Raw genomic sequence first — 23,027 nt, forward strand, 5'->3', positions numbered from 1 at the left:
GCATTATGCAGAAGACACAACCTTGCTTGCTGAGAGAAGGGAAGACTTGAAGCACTTCTTCCAGAAGATCAAAGACTACAATCTTCAATATAGATTACATCTCAACATAAAGAAAACAAAAGTTCTCACCACTAGGCCAACAGGCAACAACATTATGACAGGCTGAAGTTATCAACAATCTCATTTTGCTGGTATCCACAATCAACACCCTTGGCAGTAGTCAAGAAATCAAAAGATGAGTTGCACTGGGAAAATTTGCAGCCAGGGACTTCTCCAGAATACTAAAGAGTAATGATGTCAGCTTAAAGACTAAGGTGTGCCTGCTCCAAGCCATGGTGTTCTCAACTGCTTGCTATGTATCTTATAGTTGGACAATGGAACTAAAAACAGAAGAACTGATGTCTCTGAGATGTGGTGTTGGAAAAGTGGACTGAATATTCATACCATGGGCTGCCAAGAGAACAAACAGGTCTGCTTTGGAGAAAGTGTGATCAGGGTGCTCCGTGGAAGCAAGGATTTTGAAACTTCATCTCACATACTTTGGCCATGTTGTCAGGAGATACAGTCCATAGTCCTTGGAGAAAGACATCACCCTTGGAAAAGAGGGGGTTCTGCACAAGAGGTGAAGACCATCGACGAGACTGACAGTGACTGTAGGAATGGGCTCTGTGTGGCAGAGATGGTGAGGATGGCAAAGGTTTCATATCTGTGTTCATAGGGTTGCTATGAACTAGTTGCAATTGACTAGATAGCACATAACAACAAGAACAAATGCTAAGTGAAGAGTGGGTGCACACATGTGTAAAGTGAAATACACATGTGTGTATGTGAAATAATAGTGATTTTCTCTGGACAGTTTGTTTATGAGTGATTTCTATTATTTTTTTTTAACGGGCAAAAGTAAAGACACTACTTGTTCCAGCTCTGCCCTCCTTTGTGTAGCTTTTAACCAACTACATCATCACCTCTCTAGGGCTCAGTTAATTCTGCCATGAAAAGGAAGGGCCACATGTCTAAAGAATGTCAAACATCCTATGCAGACCAACTATGGTTCCTTGAGTCCTAGCAATAAAAAAGAGAATCCCCAAAGGGCTGACCTACACTGGTGGGACGGTGAAAGGCCCCAGCATGATTGTTTGAGAACATGGGGCTCAGTGGGTGTGCTCTGTGGGGTGAAAGCACGAGTACGAGTCCGTGTTGGGGAAGTGCTTAGCTTAGTGGTAGATGCCATGGTAAGTCAGAGCCTCAGGTAAAGATACAGACCCAGCTAGACCGTGAAGTTTGGACTGGAAATGAGGAAAAAGGCAACTTCCTAAAGCAAGCAGCAGTAGTTACCATGGAAGTGGTAGGCTTCCTGTGTGTGTCCTAGAAAAATTTCACTGGAAGAAATAGCTGGGCAAAGATACCTCTGAGGTCTCCTAAGATCATGCCAAGAATCCAAGTTAGAAAAGCATTCGTTAACAATGAAAAGACACAGATTTAAAAGCTACTTAAACCAAAGAAAGAACAGGATTTGGGGAAAGTAGACCCTGAAGAGAAAGATAAGTCTTAGAAGTCACCACATTCTTTTTAGGAGGTGCTCATGGCCTTTTTTAAGACAGAGCAAGAGACACAAAGAATGAGAGAGCCTGCAAGCGAACACACACCTTCAGGACACCTTCACAGCATGGGGAAAGAATTCTAAAATCACAGTAGAATCATGAAAGGAGGACAGTAGGCTGAATCTCTGCTGACCAGGCTTCTTCCTCTAAGGACGATCAAAGGTGAGAGATGCAAGCATCAAGACTGACCAGCAGATCCCCAGCTGCTGGCTCAGGCTCCTGTTCTAACATTTTGAGCCTGAAAAAGCAGAAGACAGTGGGAGTCAGCACGGTCACACTTGTCATTCCTTGGCTGGCACGGCACAGAGTCGTATTTGTTCTCTGATGCTCGACCACATTTTTGGGCTGCCCCGATGCCAAAGGCCACCAGCTTTACAATGGCTCCCTGCTGAATAAAAAGCTTTTGTAAACCAGATTAAGTTGCTTTAAATTTACATTCAATGTTTACTTGTTGACTAGGGAATTTTGTCTTATTAATCATTTACTTTTGGACAGAGCAATCTTTATTTCTAGCATATGATTAATAAGTCTTCTATGTCAAAATCAGCCAAAACCAAATTATGTCAAGGGCATACCCACCACCAAGCTACAGCATATCTTCCACAAGTAATTCCTGTAGGAAGCAAGGAACAGCAGGACCAAGAAAACAATTTTACTATTAAGTACAAGTCTGTGTCCCAAAACCCAGTTTCCCAGCTACTTCACAACTTTTCAGCATCGATGACACTGTGGATTAGCGCCCATTTCTTACATACTTACCATGTATGAATCACCATTCTATAATATTCTTTCTGGACCACAGGACAAATAATGAGTCAGGACTAACTACTATGCCAAGTTCATAGATAAGTCAATTGCCATGGTCATACAGCCAGGGTACCACAGAGTCTCTGTACTCTGAAGAAGTCTTTCTTTCTTACTAATCAAAGCCTGATTTTATTGGTGACAGCCATGTGTCTAGCTTAAGTACACATTTCCAAGCCTGTGTCTTTAGATTCTGGCCATTAAGATAAGACAAAAGTTACTTAAGAAAGAGCCACAACTAGAGAGCTCCATTTTTTTGCTGCCTCTCCTTCCTCTAGTCTCTGGCAAAAGATACCATTTTTGGAAAGTAGAGGGTAAGTGAAAGAGAAGAAGACCCCAACTAGCTGGACTGGTACAGGGACTGCAGCAACGGTCTTGGGCCCACAGAAACTGTGAGGATGATGAAGGACTGGCTAGGGTTTCACTCTGTTACACATACAGTCGCTGAGTCACAGTCGACTGGATGGCGCCTAACACCAGCACTACCACCAGCGCTCAGAAAATACAGAGGATGCTATAAGTCTTAGAAGAAATATAACTAGAACACTTTTTCAAAGTGAGGGCAGCGAAACACATCCTGGACACATCATTAAGAAAGATCAGTGGTTAGGAAAAAGGCATCAAGATTAGCAGATGGCAAGGAGAAGGAGGATTCTCCCTTAGAAGGAGGAACGGACACAAGACCTACAACAAGGAACTAAACAAAATCTACCAACAAGAGTGAAGATGGCACAGGATGGGATAACATCTAGTGTGTTGACCACAAGGCCATCATGAGTCAATTAATGCCATCATCACTGAACACCAGGGTACAAGGGAAAGTGAGAGGAGAAGGGAAGGAAAAGATTTTATGGCCCTCTGTAAGTACAGAAGAGTGCACAAAAGGTGACTCGTCCCGTTCCAAAAAGAATGCAATTATGTAAGATTGTAAATTGGAAAATGTCAAAGATGAGATTCTACCTCCTCCTAAAAGGAAATCTGAGCTGGATAAAACCTAACATCTTAACTAATTAAAAAAAATTGAAGAGTGAATGTGTCTCTTTAAACTACAGACTTCTGGTAACTGAATTTTATTATAAAAATAAAGAGAAAATGAGTAACGATCACAATAATGGATGTGGATTTTTCCCCTACAAAGTTAGAAACTTTGAAACAGTTTAACAGTGCTATTAAAAATAGTTCTAAAAGAGATTCTTATTAAAACAACATTTTCAATATTCAATTCCATCCTTGGGTTTTTCTTTTTTTTTCTTCTTCTCTTTCTCTTTATGTGTAAAAGTTGGATGGCAATGAGAGAAAGAGTTTGAAAAGGAGCTCCCAAATAGTCTGCATACAGAGAACAAGGATCTGTCTTTTCACTGTGGAGGGCACATCGGAGGTTCTCTCCCTGGTCCAGTCCACAGCCTGGTCGAGGGCAGGGCTGCTGTGTTAGGCAGCAGTGATTTGCAGCCTTGGCTATTATTAGTCATCACCTGGGTCACTGAAAAACCACTCACACCAGGAAGGGGGAGGGAATCTCTTTCTGGATAGAAGACACTTGTTATTTTTGGTAATAGGAAAGGCAATGCCTAACACACGTTAAGTTGTACAATTTGACCAAGATAAATGAAAACAACAGAAATAGCAACCAGAGAATAAACATGTGGTCACACATGTATATATGCATCCAATATGCATGCATGTAAGGCACATGCATGTGAGCACATGCACATATTAATTTTTATGTAGAGGTATTACATAGTGTAAGTATCAATACAATGTATATACTGCATATATATGTTCATATATTTAAAATAAAGTATATATATATGAGACACAGTTACAAAACACCCTGTTGTCAGGTGCTGTTGAGTCATGTACAAATCATAGAGACCCTATGAACAACAAACCTGAAGCCTGTCCTTTGCTGTGCTATACTCATCATCTCTGATACACCTGAGCCCACTGTTGAAATCACCATATCAATCTAGCTCATTGGGGTCTTCCTCTCTTTTGATGACCTTCTACATTTCCAAGTCTAACACCCCTTCCAAGGAATAGCCTCACCTAGCTATATGTCTGAGGTATGATGGATGAAACTTCACCATCCTTGCCTCCAAAGAGCACTCTGGTTGCACCTTTTGGAAGATGTTATTTGTTCGTTTGGTAGTCCATGAGATGTTCAACACTCTTCTCCAACACCACAATTCAAAAGCATCAACTCTTTGGTCATCCATATTTGCTATCCAGCTCTAAGATGCATAGCAAGTAACTGAAAAGACCATATCTTGAATTAGGTGCACCTTAGTCTTTAAAATAACATCACTGATCTTCAGTATTCTGGAAAGGTCCTTGACAGCAGACTTACCCATTGCAATACACCTCATCTCCTGACTGCTGGTACCAAGGGTATTAACTGTGGATCTAACCAAGATGCAATCACTGATAGTTTCAATCCTTTCATCCTAGACATATCTAAATGTTATGCAGGATCCAAATAGTTTACTGGGTTAAAAGGCCCACAGTCTACTGAGACAACTTGGTGACATAGCAGAACACAGTTTATCAAGATAATATCCTACATTTTCTATTGCTGAGTAGCAGCATCTGAGGCCCTAAATGATTTCCAGAAGCCATCTAAGATAAAACTACAGGTATGCACCCCACTAATATCTGTTTGGATAAATGTGTACATATGCTGTGGGCTGGGTAGGGAAGATTTGCTTACAGGGGCACCAGGAAGCAAGGCTCATATTGGGCTTGGGGTGCCAGTTTACAGTGCCATGTGCAGCTGCAGCTCGACTACTGCACCTGCTGGGCTCGGCTTTCAGGTCCTGAACCACCATGTGGCCCACAGACCCCAAGCTGCGGCTGTCACTGGCTCATACTCTGCCCAGCTGCCACATGAGTTGATGCCTGTGTGAGATGCTGGCTTGTGACCACTCCATCCCTCTAGACTTCTGTTTGTGACCAGGCTCCCTGGGGGCTACTCAGAAAGTCCAATGTGACCAGAGGCAGCGGGAGAGTTTGCAAACCCTGGCTCCTGTGAGGGGGTTACTTTGCTACTAGTTACAAACAAACACAGGTTCTATACAGAATAAGCTGCTCTCATGACATCCAAAACACAAAACAGCCTATTGTACAGACTGTATTACAGACATTAAGGAGCACACACCTGCACTGGCCTCTACCACACAAAAAGAATGAAGGAAAGTAATGACTCACATAAGACACTAATCCACAAGACTAAAAGTCCATGTGAAATACGGCCTTTCCTAACCTGAGACCAGAACTAAACGATATCCAGCAGCTACTATCAAATGTTCTGACCAGAAGCATAGGAGAATGTGAAAAAACATAGGACAAGATTTAATATTTTTTTTAAAAAAGGCCAGGTTTAATAGACCAACAGAAACTAAAGGACCACCTGAGAGAAATGCCTTGATAGATTCCTTGAAGTTAGAATTGAAGCCACTCCTAGAAGTCACCTTCCAGCCAAGTAAGAGAGTGGCTTAAAAAATAAACAGTATCATCTCACCCCAGTAAGAACAGCAAAATTTAACAGAACAGCAAACAACAAATACTGGTGAGACAACCCAAGTACCCATCAACAAACGAATGTATAGAGAAGCTGTGGTATATTCACACAATGGAATATTATGCTGCATTGAAAAACAAGGAACTCATGAAATATACAAAATGGGTGACCCTGGAGGACATTTGCTGAGTGAAATATCTCAGTCACAAAAAGACAAATATGGCATATGCAACTGTTATAAAAGAGGGCTGACATAGGGGTTAAGGGGAGACTAAGAAAGAGGAGATAAATATTACTGCATTGAAACAGATGAGGGAAAGAACTGTTTAAAAAGGATATATGATTAGATATTATTGTTATGACAGAAATCCAGAAAAAAGGCAGCATAGTGGAGTGGCCTTTGGGGATGAGGGACTGAATAACAATGAAAGAATTTTTTCTTTTACTTTTCAAAAAGAAAAGCTAATTGGGGGGGAGGGGTAAGCAGGGAGAAAAGTTTAACAATGAATGAATGGAAATCCAAAGTCACTGTAAACTTTCATGAAAGTAAATTTAAAATAAATAAACAAACAGTATCACATATGAGTTATGTGCTCCCTTAAACAACCAATTACTGGAGATGAGACACTCAATATTTATCCAAAAGCAAAGCTGCAATGGCAAGAAGGGAAGAGGAAGCTAGATGAAAGGCAACAAATCCAACAGAATGGAAACAAAGAGAATGTTGTCAAAACTGTCACCAGTGCCACAAACCCATCTGCATAAAAACTGTTAAATGTAAAACCTAATCTTCTGTATAAACTTTCACCTAAAACACAATAATTTTTTTTTTAAAGAAAGATTCACTTCCACAGTTCCTCAGGTAATTCAGAAGTACAGTGAGGGTTGGAAAAAAAGGAGGAGCAAGACTTCATCCTCAGAGAACCGTACAACACTCTTTAAAATCTGTCCACGCAGCCAGTGGTGAAGGAGAAAGTATCCAGGGGAGGTGTACACATGATGGTGTTAGATGCCTTAGAGCTGATTCATGTGACCAAGCGGAACTATCCCATTCATTTCCTGGGTTGTACTCCTCATGGGGGCAGATGGTAGCTTCAAACTATCAACTATTTAGTCAGCAATCAAGCACTTTTAACCATTGTACCATTAGTCCTTTAGTATAAAAATTACACAATGCTGCTTTTCTTTCTTTTTTTTATTCATTGTTGCACATTTTCTCCTCTCACCACTAGCAATACACCAGATTGTTCTTATACATATAATGTCTAATTACATATTTCTTTTGGACAGTTCTTCCCCTCATCTGTTTTAATGCAGTGTTCATTATCTATCTACTCTTTCCCCATTCTCTCCCCAACCCCTCTCTATGTCTGTCCTATTTTATAATAGCACTGTTATGCTGTATTTGTCCTTTTGTGACTGAGATATCACATAGTATAATGTCGTTAAGGCTTCCTCATGTTGTATAATGCTTTACTGTTTTACTGTGTGTGTGTGTGGGGGGGAGGTTCCAGTGCTGCACAGTATTCCGTTGTATGGATGTACCATAGTTTTTCTACCCATTTTTTGTTGATGAGCACTTGGGTTGCTTCCATCTCTTTGCTATCAAAAATAGTACAGCAATAAACATGAGTGTGCATACATTTCTTTGAGTTGTGACTCCGTTTCTTTAGGGTATATTCCCAATAGTGGAATCACTGGGTCAAATGGTACTTCTATTTCCAAATTTTTGATAAAGCACCAGACTGCCTTCTATAGTGGTTGTAACATTTTACATTCCCATCAGCAGTGAACAAGAGTTCCAACCTCTCCACAACCTTACCAGCAATTGTTGTTTGCTGATCTGTTGAACTTTGCTATTGTTGCTGAGGTGAGATGATATCTCATAGTTGTTTTGATTTGCATCTCTCTGGGAACTAGGGATTTGAACATTACATCATGTCATCTGAATGTCTTCTTTGGTGACGTGTCTATTCATATACTGTGCCCATTTTGTGATTGGGTTGTTACCTTTTTCTTGGTGAGGTGTTGGAGGACTCTATACATTTTAGATATGAGTCCCTTATCCAAAAACGACTGGAACAGCACATCAGCAGAGAACTGCCTGAAGTCCAGGTTGGATTTAGAAGGGGTTGTGGTACTAGGGATATTATAGCTAATGTTAGATGGATCTTAGTTGAAAGCAGGAAATGCCAGAGGAATGTCTGTGTTTCATTGATTATACAAAGATGTTTGACTGTGTGGGTCATAACAAACTGTGGCTGACTCTGAGAAGAATGGGAAATCTCAGAACACTTGATCGTACTAATGTGAAACCTATACTTGGACTAAAAGGTAGTCATCAGAACAGAGCAAGGAAATACTGCATGGTTCAAAATTGGAAAGGGTATACACCAGGGATGTGTCCTGTCTCCATACCTTTTCAACCTGTATGCAGAATAGGTTATCCAGGAGGCTGGGCTCTATGAGGAGAAATGTGGGGTCAGGATTGGTGGAAGATCTATCAACAATCTGCATTATGCAGATGACACAACCCTGCTTGCTGAAACTGAGGAGGACCTGAAGCGCTTGCTGCAGAGGGTCAAGGACTGCAGCCTCCAATATGGATTGAAGCTCAATATCAAGAAGACAAAGATTCTCACCACTGGACCAATTGGCAGCATCAGGATGGATGGTGAAGAGACTGAGATTGTTCATAGCTTTAGTTTGCTTGGCTCCACAGTCAACACTCTTGGTACCAGCAGCCAGGAAATTAAAAGACGAACGAACTGTGATGGGAAAGTCTGCTATTAGGGGGGACCTCTCCAAAGTACTGAAGAGCAATGGTGTGTCTCTAAGGTGCGTCTGATACAGGCCATGGTCTTTGCAAACACTTGTTATGCGTCACAGAGTTGAACAATGACTAGTGAGGATAGAAGAATTGATTCCTTTGAGCTGTGGTGCTGGAGAAGAGTATTGAGTATATTGTACCACAGATTGCTAAGAAAACAAACAGATTCATCCTAGAGAGGGTTAAACCAGGCTGTTCCTTGGAGGCAAGGATTCTGAGGCTTCGTCTGACCTACTTTGGACATATTGTAAGGACATCATGCTTGGGAGGGTGGAGGGCAGCACAGGAGGGGAAGACCCTCTATGAGGTGGATTGATTCAGTGTCTGTGGTAATCGGGATGGGTGTATCAGAGACAGTGCAATTGGCACAGGGCAGAGCAGAGTTTAGGACTGATATACATAGGGTCACCATGAGTTGCAAGTGACTCGATGGCACGGAACAGCAAAACTATATTGTCAAAGGCCTTTTCTGCATCAATTGATACGATCGATCATGTGGTTCTTGTTCTTTGCTTTGTTAATGTAATAAATGACATTGTTTTTCTTATGTTCAACCATCCTTTTATAATCATTATGAATCCCACGTGATCATTTTTTTTATGTACTCTTGGACTCTATTGGCCAGGATTTTATAGAGGATTTTTTAATCTATGTTCATGAGAGATACTGGCCTAGAGCTATTTTATTGGTGTCTTTACCTGGCTTTGGCCTTGTTTTGCTTCACAGAATGAATCTGGGAGTAGTATACCATCTTTTTTCTATTTTCAGAAATACTTTATATAGAATTAGTGATAGCTCTTCTCTGAATGTTTGATAAAATTCACTAGTAAAACTATCTGGTTCAGGGGTTTTTTTTTTAGTTGGAAGTTGCTTTATGATCTGTTCAATTTCCTCTTCCATAATGGATTTGCTCTGGTGTTCTACTTCAGTCTATGTCAGTTTTGGTTAGGTTGTGAGTTTCTAAGCATTTGTCCATTTCCTCTAGGTTTTCATATTTGTTTGAGTATAGTTTTTCATAATTCTAGGGTTTTTTTTCCTTGTATACTGTCGAATTGGATCTGACTGGCACAGGAAGAGACGAGACTGCCCCTCCTTCTCCAGTGGAGCATCTCGTGGATTCGAAATGCACAGCTTAGGGATTGTATGCTGCACAGCTTCTTGTCACTAGGCTACCAGAGCTCCCTCTATAATATTCTATTGTTAACCTTTTTATTTCAATAGGTTCTGTTGCGACATTGCCCTGTCATCCCTTATTCAGATTATCTGTGTCTTTTCCTTTGTTAGCTTTGCCAATTTTATTGCTCTTTTGGAAGAACCAACTCCTGGTCTTGTTGATAGTGTCAGTTGTTTTCTGGTTTTTATACCACGCTTCTTTTTTTTTTTTAATACCACGCTTATTAAGCATAAAAATTGTATGCCTGACCCAAGCCATGGTGTTTTAAATTGGAAATATTAATGTGAAAGATGAATAATGAGTAAGGAAGACCAAAGAATTGATGCCTTTGTTGGAGACAAACACTGAATATACCATGGACTGCCAAAAGAACAAACAAATCTATCTTGAGGAAAAAAATGCAGCCAGAATACAGTTAAGTAGAAAGGAAGAGGAGATTTCATCTTACACACTTTCAGCATATAATCAGGAGAGGCCAGTCACTGGGCAAAGACATGCTTGAAAAAGCAAAGAACTCAATGAAGGTTAAGATCCTCAAGGAGATGGATTGGCACAGTGATTGCAGCAATGGGCTCAAGCACACAGAGACTATGAAGACGGCACAGGATGGGGATGGCACGAGTGGACTCCATAGTACTTCCTCCTAAGACATAAACCATCAAATGTCCCACAGGCATATGAAGGTAAATGTTCCTTGTGAGAAACAACATTTCTCACCTTTTTGCACATGTAGAAAATGCTAACAGCTGTACAGCTAAGGTAAAGAGAGAGGATCAAAGTGGAGGCTGGAGCCCTGCTGTCTGTGGGCTGAGAGATCTTGGACCCCATTCACCTGTCCCCAGCATTCCTTAAGCCTGGCTCGGAAACTCTGACTTGATGCATGGAATTCTATAATGTAGGAAACCAAGTTAACTGTCCAAAGGGCTCTCTCTTCTCCCCAGAGCATGGCCAGTGCCATTACCATCCTCCACAGCAACTCTGCCAGGACCACAGGTTTCTAAGCCTATCAATCCCCACTGAGGGTCAATAACAAGTGAAATTAATTCAGGGACAACATCATGTTTGGAAAGATGGAGGGTCAGAGGAGAGGAAGCCCCTCAAAGAGATGGACTAATACAGTCCCTGCAACAATGAGCTTAGGCACAACGGTCGTTGATTGTGAGGATGGTGCAGAACTGGGCGAGGCACCGATCAGATGTATACAGGGCTGCTATGATTCAGAGGCACCTGGTGGCACTGAACAATAAAAAAGGTGTGTGGGGAGAGCTCTGGTGGCCTAGTGGCAAGAAGGTGTACTGCAATCCCAGAGGTGCACGGTTCAAATCCACCAGATGCTCTGCTGGAGAAAAGGAGGAACAATCTCCTCCTGTACCAGTTAGATTTGATTTGATGGTACACACACAAAACAATAAAATTTAAAAACAGGTGTGTGGGTATTTACACATACATGTAATCTTAAAATTGGTATAAAATTCAATAATCAAAATGTTAACAGTGGACATATCTAAGCCGATGATTTACAAAGGAATCTTTCGTTTTTTCTCTCGACCTTTCAGTGTTTTATAAATGTATAAGATGGACAGATACTACATTAAGAATCAGGGGCAAGAGCCTGTACCACGGAGGCATACGAAATCTAGAAGGCGATAATTTATCAGAGTTTTGTCAGGACAATTTCATGTTCTACTTTAAAAAGGTAAGCAGTTTAAGATTAGGGCCAGAATTAATTTGAAAGTCATTTAAAGAAAACAACAACAAAAAAAAACCCATACAACAAAATAGAGGAGAGGGAAAAGGCACGGAACTGCTACACCCAGAAGCTATTGTGAGCTAGTTTCCTGTTTCGCGTCTGACATTCCTCAGTCTAAGTGTGTCTTTTTTCCTTCTCCTTTTATTAACACTGGGCAGCCGTGTTCACCACCTTAAAATTGCTTCCCTCACCAGAGGAAACTACAAGTTCTTCCCTTAATATTGTTCATTAGCAAACGGTGAAATAACACGAAGGTGAGATTATTGCAACCAAGACAAAGCAATTGCAGTTTTGTACCAACGTTTCTCTGGGTTGCTCTCTCTGTTTTCTTGATGAGCATTATGAGAGCTACAAATATGAACACTAAGAAGCAAGAAATGTGTTAAACATTCCGTTCCAACAGCCAACAATTCAGGTGTGGACTTCCCTGTGGACTGTTGTTGTTGTTATGTGCTGTCGAGTCGCCTGCGACTCATAGCGACCCTATGTACAACAGCCCTAAACTCCGCTCTGTCCTGTGCCAATCGAACCGTCTCTGACACTCCCATCCCAATTATCCCAGTCACTGAATCAATCCACCTCATAGAGGGCCTTCCTCTCCTGCGCTGTCCCTCCACCCTCCCAAGCATGATGTCCTTCTCCAAGGACCTTAGCACATGAAATTAAAGAGTTGTGCCTCTGTGCACAGCTGACACAGGGCCAGCCTTCATTTACGGAGTACATCAGCCCAAGAGGCTCTCAGGGCACAGGAGAATAACCACAGGCCCTGGGCCCCAGGGGAAGGGGCAGGATGAGATGACCAAAAACCAATGAAAATCAAGTCAAGACTCATAGTGACCCCACAGGAAGCCATTTCAAAGCTCTGGTCTTTACGGAAGCAGAGCACCACAGCTTGCTCCCGTGGAGCACTGGGTGGCTTTGAACTCCCAACCTTTGGTAGTTTGCATCTTCATTAAAGGCTGTGGCAGCCCACTGTTTAATCTAGATCTATTTTTTGAGAGTCAATTAAATTGTGCAGAAGTTTGATGAAAGAAGAACAGATCAAATCTGGAAGATTCAGAAGATCCTGTTGTAGAAAGAATGTGGAGATTCTAGAACTTAAGACAGGAGGACTTAAGTTGGCATCACTAACCCAAAAATCAACAGCAGTGAGGTCAACACCAGAAAGGGTGATTCCAGGACAATGAGCTGAGAGGTTGTCTGCAAAGGGGCCAGACTGTGGGCACTGGACACTAGGAAAGAGGGTCAGCCTGGGTATAAAGATCCCGCAGAGAGAGGCTGCATGCATGTGGAGATGAGGGCTGAGGCATCGGAAATGAAGAGGAAAAAGTCACAGAGAGAAACCTGCAGGCCAGTCCTCCTGCTGTTCCGCTGACCCTGGCTTATAGCCACCCTACCTAAGGGACAGACTGCTCCCAGGGTTTGCCAAGGGTGTGGTCTTTATGGGAGCAGAATGCTATGTCTTTCTCCTGTGGAGCAGCTGGTGGGTTTGAACCACCAGTCTTTCCATTACAAGCCCAACAGTAAACCCACTGTGTCACTGTTGTGTGTCACTGTTGTTGTCTACTGTTGGGTTGAAAGTGACCTGTAGCTGCCCCTCCAGGGGGTTTTCAGGGTCAGTTAATTGCCCAAGAAGAGACTGCCCATCCTTCTCCCAAAGAACAGCTGGTGGATTTGAACAGAATGCCTTTCAGAATGCAGTAGAGAGGATTTAAAAAGGCAACAGGCCTCCCCAGGAGGCTAGTAGAACATTAGACAACGCCTAAATGGCCCAGGGTGGGCAGAGGACTCACTCTTTTCCTCAGAAGAGTATCTTTCATTCAATCTGTGTAAAATGTCTACCTAACAAAGATCTCAGAATCTGCTGTTGCGGTTGTGCTATCAAGTCAAAACCAATTCATTGCTGACTCCAGTTTTCAAAGTCTATAAATCACACAGAAGGCTGAAGACTGCCCTTCTTTCTCTCAAGGAGCTGCTAATAGATTCAAACCACCTATCTTTGGGTTGGTAACACAACTCCTTACACATCAGACCACCAGAGTTAGGGGCAAAGCTGGGCTCACTTGCTCGATCTATCAGAGACTGGGTTCCTCTACAATGGTTGGATAAAAAGCTGGGATCCATTTCTAGCTGCTGCTTAAATGAGGCAGATTTACGTGAAATGCTTTCTCAGAGCTTCGCTCATAGGCTGTCTCCGAACTAGTTGCCTTTGCGTCAATTCAAGTCAGGGCAACTCCATGCCATGAACATAAAACTGTGCTGCTCCACTGAACTGTCAAAGGCTGTTCAGAGCAGACTCCTCGGCTTTTCTTCATAGGTGCCTCTGGATGAACTCAAACTCCCAACCTTTCTGTTAGCAGGTGAGCACATTCATTAGTGTATTTACCAGGCTTCCTCTCCCCTTGACAGCATTATCTCTTTAGCAAAGGGCCTGGGTTGATAAACAGTAAATTGAATGGAGAGCCTTACAGTTTTGGGTGTTTCTGGTGTGAGAATTCAAAGAATCCGCTCCCTTATTAACCAGATAAGCTGAAATTTATCTGGTGACAGCTATTCTTAGAAAGCCTGACTCTCAACACAAACCCCTTCTTATCTTCTTCCCTAGATTTGGTGTAAAATCCGTGACTTTGTTTCTGTTTCTCCCTACACTCCTTCCATGAGACATTTAAATCATTAAACACATGCAAAAAAGGGAGGGTGTGTATTAAATCAGTATTAGGGAAATTAGAGTTAACCCAGAAATTAACTAGGGAAGTCTAGATTTCTAGGCCAGAGCTCCAAAGATGTTTTCTTTCTTTTACTTTTTTAAAAAAGGCCTGTGCATTTGCTAAAAGCTTAACAGTATTTGAATTATTTTCCCCCGTAACATAAATTTTTGCGATTTTAACCATTATGTTTCATTAGTTACATTTACAACCACCACCATTATCTATTTCCAAAACATTTCATCACCCTAAAACAGAAACTCAGAATTCACATACCATTCACACTCATTGTACCTCTTCCCACCCTCTTGTCATTTCCAATCTACTTTCTGTCTCCAAGAATCTATCTTTGGTATTCATAGGACTGGAACCATGCACTATTTCTCTTTACTGTGTCTGACTTACTTAATATAATGTTTGTACGGTACATGCATGTCTCAATCATGTTTCCATACTTCACTTCTTTTTAAGGATGTGTACTATGCCATTAAAGAGCCCTGGTGGAATATGCCATAGTGTGTTACTTGTTGTGCAGCTAATTAGTCGACAGTCTGGCAGATTATATCCACCAGCCATCTGTAGGAGGAGGCAATTATCTTCCCATATAGATTCACAACCTCAGAAACCTGATGGAGGCCTGTTTACTGTGAGATGGAACAGACTTGATGGCACTGGATTTGGTGTGTAGATTTTGGAATATGCCGTTGAGAAGGCTTGGTGGTACTAGATTAAGCACTTGGCTGATAACTGAAAAAATGGCAGTTCAAACCCTACTCTGCAGAAGAAAAACTTAGAAATCTATCCCATATATCTTACAGCCTAAAAATCATACGGTCTACACTGACAATAAGTACATGACAAGAACTAGATGGTGCTTAACTTCCACTAGCAACTGTCCTGATCAGAACACAAAAGAATGCTTCCGGGAGAAAGATAAAACAATGTAGAACAAAACTAAAATTCCTAAAATTGGTCAGGCCAGACTGACCAAGACTGGTTGCTATTAGCTGCCATCAAGGCTACTAAAATTGATCGTGACCCTATGAACAACAGTTCTGAACCCTCTCCTATGCCAACATTTTTGTCCCCAACACACTTGAGCCCACCGGCAAAGTCACTGTATCAATCCACCTCATTGAGAGTTTTCACATTTTCCAATGACCTTTCACCTTTCCAAGGAACAGCTTCTTCTAGCAAAATGCCTAAAGTATGTAAGCTCAAGCTTTGTCATCCTTATCTCTAACGGGTATTCTGGCTGTACTTTCTTCCAGACATATCTGTCTGTCCTGTTCTTTTGGTAGACCACGAGATATTCAGGACTGTTCTCCAACACCACCACTCAAAGGCATTGATTCTTCTGTCATCCGTATGAACGCAGATACATAGCAGATGATTAGAAAGACCACCGTTTTAATCAGGCACACCTCAGTCTTTTAACAGACACTTTGGTGAGGTCTCTGATAGCAGACTTACCCAGTGCTAAAGATCTCCTGATCTCCTGACTGCTGGTACCATGGTGTTGATTATACATCCAAGTAAGACGAAATAGCTGACAATTTCAATCTTTTCCCCATCAACTGTGATGTTTCCTACTGGCCCAGTAACAAGGATTTTTAGATATAATCCAACATTTTTAAAATGTTGTAGTCTTAGATCTTCTTTGACTTTGAACCATGCCATATTCTCCTGCTCTGTTAGAACAAGTAAGTGCTTCTTGGTATAGGTATAGATTTCATATAAGCATTGTTAAATGTTCTGGGATTCTCACTCTGTTCAATATCAGCCATAGTTTGTTATGCTCCACACAGTCAAATGCCTCTACAAAGTCAGTAAAACATATAGACATTTTTCTAATACTCTCTTTCAGCCAGAATCTATCTGACATCAGCAATGGTATCCCTGGAGTCATCACTTCTAAACTTAGCTTGAATGCTGGCAGTTCTTCATCAACTAGCTCGTTTTGGATCATCTTCAGCAATATTTTACTTGCTTGTGATAACTTCCACATTCTATTGGATCACCTTTTTTGGGAATGGTAACAAATATGGTTCTCTTTCAGACAGTTGGCCAGGTAGCTGTCCCCCAAATTTCCTGGCCCAGAGTGGTGAGTATATCCAGGGCTGCATCTGTTAACTGAAACATGTCAAATGGTATCTCATGAGTTCACGGGGCCTTCGTTTTTGCTAATGGCCTCAGTATGTCTTGAGCTTCTTCTTTCATCACCATCAGCCCTTTATGCTACTTCTGGAAATAGTTCAGTGTCATCTATTTGTGGTACAATGACTATATTCCCCTCATCTTCTTTTGATACTTCCTAGGTCATTCAGGGTTAGGGTTAGGGTTAGGGTTTTTCCCATAGTGTCTTGCAGTATTGCAACTGGAAGCTTGAATCTGTTTTTTAGTTCTTTCAACTTAAGAAATGTTGAGTCCATCTTCCTTTTTTTAATTCTCCAACTTCAGCTCTTTGTCCATTCCATTATAATACATTGCTTTTGCCTTCCCGAGCTCCCCTTTGACATCTTCTGTTCATCTCTTTTTCTTTGACATCTCTTCCCTTCATTTTGGCTTCTCAATGCTCTAGTGCAATTTTCAGAGTGTCTACAGGAACCCCTGAAAGTAACACCCTGAGAGACCCTTTGAATTTAGCATGAAAGCTGTTCATGGAGGCCATTTTTCAGCTAAAGAATAAACTGGTTTATAAAATAAATATGCTTTGAGTATCATGCTCCCTTAACACATGGTTGATATTTCTCAAAAATCAAAACTGAGATGATAAGGAAGGGAAGGGAAACGAGATCATTGGAGACAGAACAAGCAGCATGGATATCATGGGAATGCTGATAAACTGTGACAATGTAACCAATGGAATAATGCACATAAGATTATTAGAACCTGTCTACTGTGTCTCTCTGGAGACTAAGGTGCACCTGATACAGGCCATGGTATTTGCAATCACTTGTTATGCATCAGAGAGTTGGACAATGACTAGGGAGGACAGAAGGAGAGTAGATGCTTTTGAGTTGTGGTGCTGGAGAAGGGTACTGAATATACCATGGACTGCCAGGAAAACAAACAGATTCATCTTGGAGAGGATTAAACCAAGCTACTCCTTGGAGGCAAGGATTCTGGGGCTTCGTCTGACATACTTTGGACATGTTGCCAGGAGGGACGGGTCCTTGGAGAGGGACATCATGCTTGGGAGGGTGGAGGGACAGCGCAGGAGGGGAAGACCCTCTATGAGATGGATTGATTCAGTGACTGGGGTAATCGGGATGGGTGTGTCAGAGGCAGTGCGGTTGGCGCAGGATAGAGCAGGGTTTAGGGCTGTTGTGCATAGGGTCGCTATGAGTCAGAAACGACAACAACAACAACAACAGTCTGCTGTGTAAACTTTTTACCTAACACACACACAAAAAACCTTTTAAAAATGGACATCATAATTCTTGATTCACGAAACTGTGATAGTCAGCGTCCTTCTAACAGATTCTGGAGTTATAAATGTAAAATTAAAGAATTTTTTTTTCAGAAAGGAAGAAATAAAAGACATTTCCCAGCTCACTCTTCACATGAGGCACACAAAGTGGGAAAGTGTTTGCTATTCTCAGGGGTCCACGCAACAACAACATGTATACACATATAACATAAGTGCACATATATCTATCTTTAAGGAGCCCTGGTGATGTGGTATGCTCATCAAAAGGCTGACAGTTCTGCTCCCTCAGCCGTTCCAAGAGAGGAAGATAAGCAGTCTCAAGTCATAAATATCTGCAACCTCGGGAACCAGATGGAGAGTGGCTATGAGTTGGAACCCACTCAACAGCAATGGGGTTTTTGTTGTTGTTGCTATTTATACACGTCCTTTACACGGTTTTAAACAGATGTGTTTGACACTTTGGATTTATCTGCTTTTCTGTATAAAAGCTGTTATATACTTAGATAAAGCGATTTAAAAAAAAAAAAAACCCGAGTCATGATCTTCACAATTACTTGCTATATATCAGAGAGCTGAACTTAAGGATGACAGAAGAAGAATCGATGCCTTTGAGTTGTGGTGCTGGAGAAAGGTATTGAACATACCATGATGGCCAAGAAAACAAACAGGTCTGTCTTGCACTGGATGAAACCAAGTTTCTCCCTGGAGGCTAGGATTTTGAAGTTCCATTTCACATACTTTGGGCATGTGGCCAGAAGGGACTGGTCCTGGGAGAAGGACATCATGCTCAGAAGGGTGGAAGGACAGTGCAAGAGAGGAAGACTCCCAATGAGATAGATTGATACAGTAACTGGGGAAATGGAGGTAGGCATGTTGGAGTCAGTGAGATTGGCTCAGGACAGGGCAGGGTTCAGAGCTGCTGTACATAGATAGGATCATTACGAGTCAGAGTCGACTCAACAACACGTAACAACAATTTACAAACAAACATTCAAAATTAGTTATTTCCAAGAAGTCCAAAATAAAATCACATACGACTATGTGGGTACATGTGTTCATGCTCAGTGTATAAAAACAGCATATTTTACCAGGACTATGTACTTTAACTCAAAATATGAGAACACTCTGAATCTAAATCAAAGACACGCATAATATAATAGGAAGAAGGTCAACAAGCTATAACAAAAACAAAAAGAATCATACAACCAAGCTGTAATAATAGGAATCCTCTTCATCTGTTTCACTGGAATGCTAGTCACTTGCTTTGTCCAACAGGTACACCACTTTAGAAGGAATGGCTGACTGTCCTCCCTCTAGCGTTTGGGTTCACAGAACGACTTTTCTGTCAGCATGCTCTCCCAGCAAATGCTTCCTCCACCCAGAACAAGCCAAGCCTGAGTGGATGCTGAGAGTGGAGGCTGGGCTGTTTTAAATTTTAAAGTAACCCTATATACTAAATTGACTTCGATATTCTTTTTTTTTTTTTTTAGCATTCAGTATGGCAGGTGAAGCCTTTCTGCTAGGAATTAACATAAATTAAACATTAATGGTAGCTTTACTGGTGTCATGATCCGTAATTTAGCTGTATTTGTACTTAGCTGCATTGGAAAATAGCATCGACCTCATTATTTCTTACATTGTAATTACCACTAATGGATTTTACCATAATGAGGGCCCACCTGTATTTTGGATTATCTGCTTGGCTTGTTTCTTTTCTCTTACAGCTGAAACATAACTGCAAAGAACACTGAGGCTCTGATTACTTCTTTTGTTTGCAAGTGGATTACAGAAGCCTGGAAGGTCCACAGTGGGCCTGCAAGTCCCTCTGCACCATTTCCCTAGCCGCCTCCCTCCTGACGCCCAAGCCCATCAAGTTGTTTGTCAGAGGATAACCCTTGGCAGTGGATTTTCCATCATATTTTCACAAGGAGCAAGGTCATGCTTCTGTTGTCAGCTTCCACCACAGAAACACTCAGAACCACATTACTCATGATCCCACGATCTGTGAAACCCACTCTTGGCCAAACAATGCTTATTAGACGCCAGTTAATCCTCAGATATCCTGACATGTGAGGAAGCCCCCAACAAAACGGGAGGATTTGTTTCACAAACATTCTATCATTAGAGAAATGGAAGTTCTTTTGTCAAGGCCTATGGCAATGAAATGCACGAGAACTGAACCTGCTTTTGACCACAGAGGATGGCTGCTTTCTTAGTCTTTATTACGACTCTGAGGTAGGACTCCATAACTGGGGGTTTCTAGGGAAGTTTGATGGCCAGATCACCTTCCCGTGCTCTGGAAACACAATCTTTTTCTAATCAGCCAAGGCAGAACTTGCTTGTATGCATTTTGGTGCAAATGAAAGTTTCAAGAGGACAGGTTATAAAACACTGGCTTTCAGAAGTTGTTTTTAACTGGTTTCATATCCTCATTTTTACCTGATAGGACAAATTACATGAAATTTCACATAGGCCTGTCCCTCTACTAGATTGTTATCCAGAAATGTGAACTCCTAAGGATCATACATAAATGCCTAGCTGGGAGATGTGCGCTTCTAACTATAGCCACCTGTATCTATTTATTCTCAAGCAGAGTTTCTCAAGTTTGAGGATGTTTCCCCTCATTTACACACTCACTGCCATCAAGTCAATTCTGACTCGGGGTGATCCTCCCATTGGATTTCCAAAGCTGTAAATCTTTATGAAAGGAGACTACGCATCTTTCTCCCAGGGAGTAGTTTCAAACTGCAGATCTTCTGGTTAAAACACATAAGGCACTACACCACCAGGGCCCCTTTTCCCTTTCATAGCCCTTTTCATCTCCCTAACATTAACATCTGTAACTACTTGTTAAAATAGGAGGAAAAGATTCACAGAAGAGCCAATTCATAGTCATCAACAACAACAAAAGATGAGAGTTGTAATTTCTTTTTTCGGAGTCATTTCAGAATAACAGCCCAAGAAAAGCAAAATGTGAAAACCCAACTCCACAAAACAGGCCAGAAAATACACACAGTCAGATTCATGAGTGCTGGCAAACTTCTGATTTTGCGCAGAAGAGAATAGCAGGTAACCGTGCCCTTGTGAGGAGGCAGGCAAATGATTCAAAGTGTTTATGGGTTTTAGAACCTGGGAACACACCAACCAAGAATCCTTGGGCCCAAATTTACTTCTAATACACTCCTCACAGGGACAGCAACCCAAGAACGCCTGGAGGGAGGTTCACACCCACCTGGTCACATCCCGCATTCACCAGTTCCTGCAGCATTTGTCGGTTCACTTCTGCAGCGATGCCTGATTCATTGGCAAAGGGCAACAAGGAATATCTGATTTCCCGCAAAGCTTTCTGGTAAGGGCCAAACTTGGCAGTGGCTCTCAGCTGCTCCTGCTGCTGCTGTTGTCTGGTAATGTCCTTGTCCTCCAGGACATCCATATCCAGGGAAGGGTCATCGTTTGGTCCTATGGGTAATCCCTCAGCCTGAGCCGCAAACTTGGACGGTTGCTTTAACCCTTCGCGAATCTCCTGCAAGCGCTGTCTGCTATTTCCAGAATAAGCCGTAGCAGGAAAAGTCTTTGGCCTCATTGTTAAGTCCAGTTTCCTCTTAATTTATAAATACAATCTTCTGAAAGTGTTTTATTATTATTTTTTATAAAAAATACTGTCAATGTCAGTCAGTTGTAAACAAGCTTTCAAATTAACTTCTTTTTGAAAATTCTTTTTCCTTCCGTTTTCCTAGTTGTCCCGAGTCTTCACTGTGAAGATTGTAGCTATCTGTAAAGGAAGAGAATGGGAGAAAAGAAAATAGCCATTTGTGCTTTTCACATGATATTAGTAACACTTTTCAGAAACAGACAGCAATCCTGCAAATACTCCACTTGAGAGATTACGAACAAATATTGTAATTACCAGGGATGAGAAGGGAAGGAGAAGGGAGAGAAAATCTCCCATTAGTTAAACTATCAAATGAATAAGGGGTGGATCAGACACTGTAATAAAGTAATCAACATTCATTAATGCTATAAAGCAAATGTGTATGTTGTACACCAATCTTCATAGCAGTGTTATTTACCATCGCAAGAACATAGAAACAGCTCAAATGTTCAACCACAATCGAATGGATTGAGAAATTATGGTACATTCACATGACTGGAATACTATGCAACACGCAGGAGCAATGATTTTGTAAATGACTACTTAACTTGGGAGGGACTGTACAGCATTATGCTAAGTGAACTAACTCAGTCCCAAAGGGATAAATACAGTATAAGACCACTATTGCAGAACAAGCATGAGGATCCAAGGGGTGGGGACAGAGATTAGAATGGGCAGGAGGGATTAATTATAGGATCACACAATTTGATGGGAGGAGGGTGAAGGAAATGGGAAAGATGCAATGTGAAAAACAATATATTCAAACTTTGTAAATAAACCAGTATGAAATTAAATTTTAAAAAAAGAATGTAAAAAAGTATATGGCTAATCAAATGAAAAAATAGTACAGCTTGCAATCTCTCATTAAAAAAAAAATTATGGGAGCTCTGGTGGCCTAGTGGCAAGAAGCTACAACTACAATCCCAGAGGTGCGTGGTTCGAATCCACCAGATGCTCTGCCGGGGAAGGAGGGGCAATCTCCTCCTGTACCAGTCAGATCTGATTTGACGGTACACGCATACAAAAAATAAAAAAAAAAAAATTATAAAATCAGTCGCCTAGTGGCAAGAAGCTGCACTGCAATCCCAGAGGCACACAGTTTGAATCCACCAGATGCTCTACTGAAGGAGGAGCCATCTCCTCCTGTACCAGTCAGATCTGATTTGATGGTACATACACGAAAAATAATAAAAATTTATAAAGCCTATATATTACTTACAAACTTTCATTAAAACGTCAATTAAAAAAACCCTATATATTACTGATAAATCAAGTTTGTTACCTCCTAAAATACACACATACACAAAAGCTCTGAGAAGTGACAAAAAAAACACAAACAAACCAAAAACCACCTCTATTAGAATCTGGTGAGTGAATATGATTACTATCAACTCAGGATATTGTTTCCAAAATGTAATCAGCAATAAAGAAAATTTCTACAAACTAAGCTTCGATGGCCTAGTGGGTAGGGAGTTGCACTGCTAACCCAAAAGCAGGTAGTTCAAATCCACCAGCTGTTCCTTGGGAAATCTCCTCCATTGCAATTTATAGCCTCTGGAGG

General features: G+C 41.4%; 1 protein-coding gene across 1 annotated transcript in view; it reads right to left on the bottom strand.

The window, feature by feature from the left end:
- LATS2 (large tumor suppressor kinase 2) overlaps nt 1-21,397 on the bottom strand; it is a 62,942-nt gene extending 41,545 nt beyond the window's left edge. The window contains exon 1 of the mRNA XM_006894101.1: nt 21,047-21,397. Coding sequence (XP_006894163.1) covers nt 21,047-21,397 — 351 coding nt within the window. The remainder of the gene's footprint in view (nt 1-21,046) is intronic.
- Nucleotides 21,398-23,027: the final 1,630 nt, after the last annotated feature.

The sequence above is a fragment of the Elephantulus edwardii genome, unplaced genomic scaffold, assembly GCF_000299155.1.
Source record: "Elephantulus edwardii isolate Elephantulus edwardi_28Jun2011 unplaced genomic scaffold, EleEdw1.0 scaffold00135, whole genome shotgun sequence".
NCBI classification, from domain to species: Eukaryota; Metazoa; Chordata; class Mammalia; order Macroscelidea; family Macroscelididae; genus Elephantulus; species Elephantulus edwardii.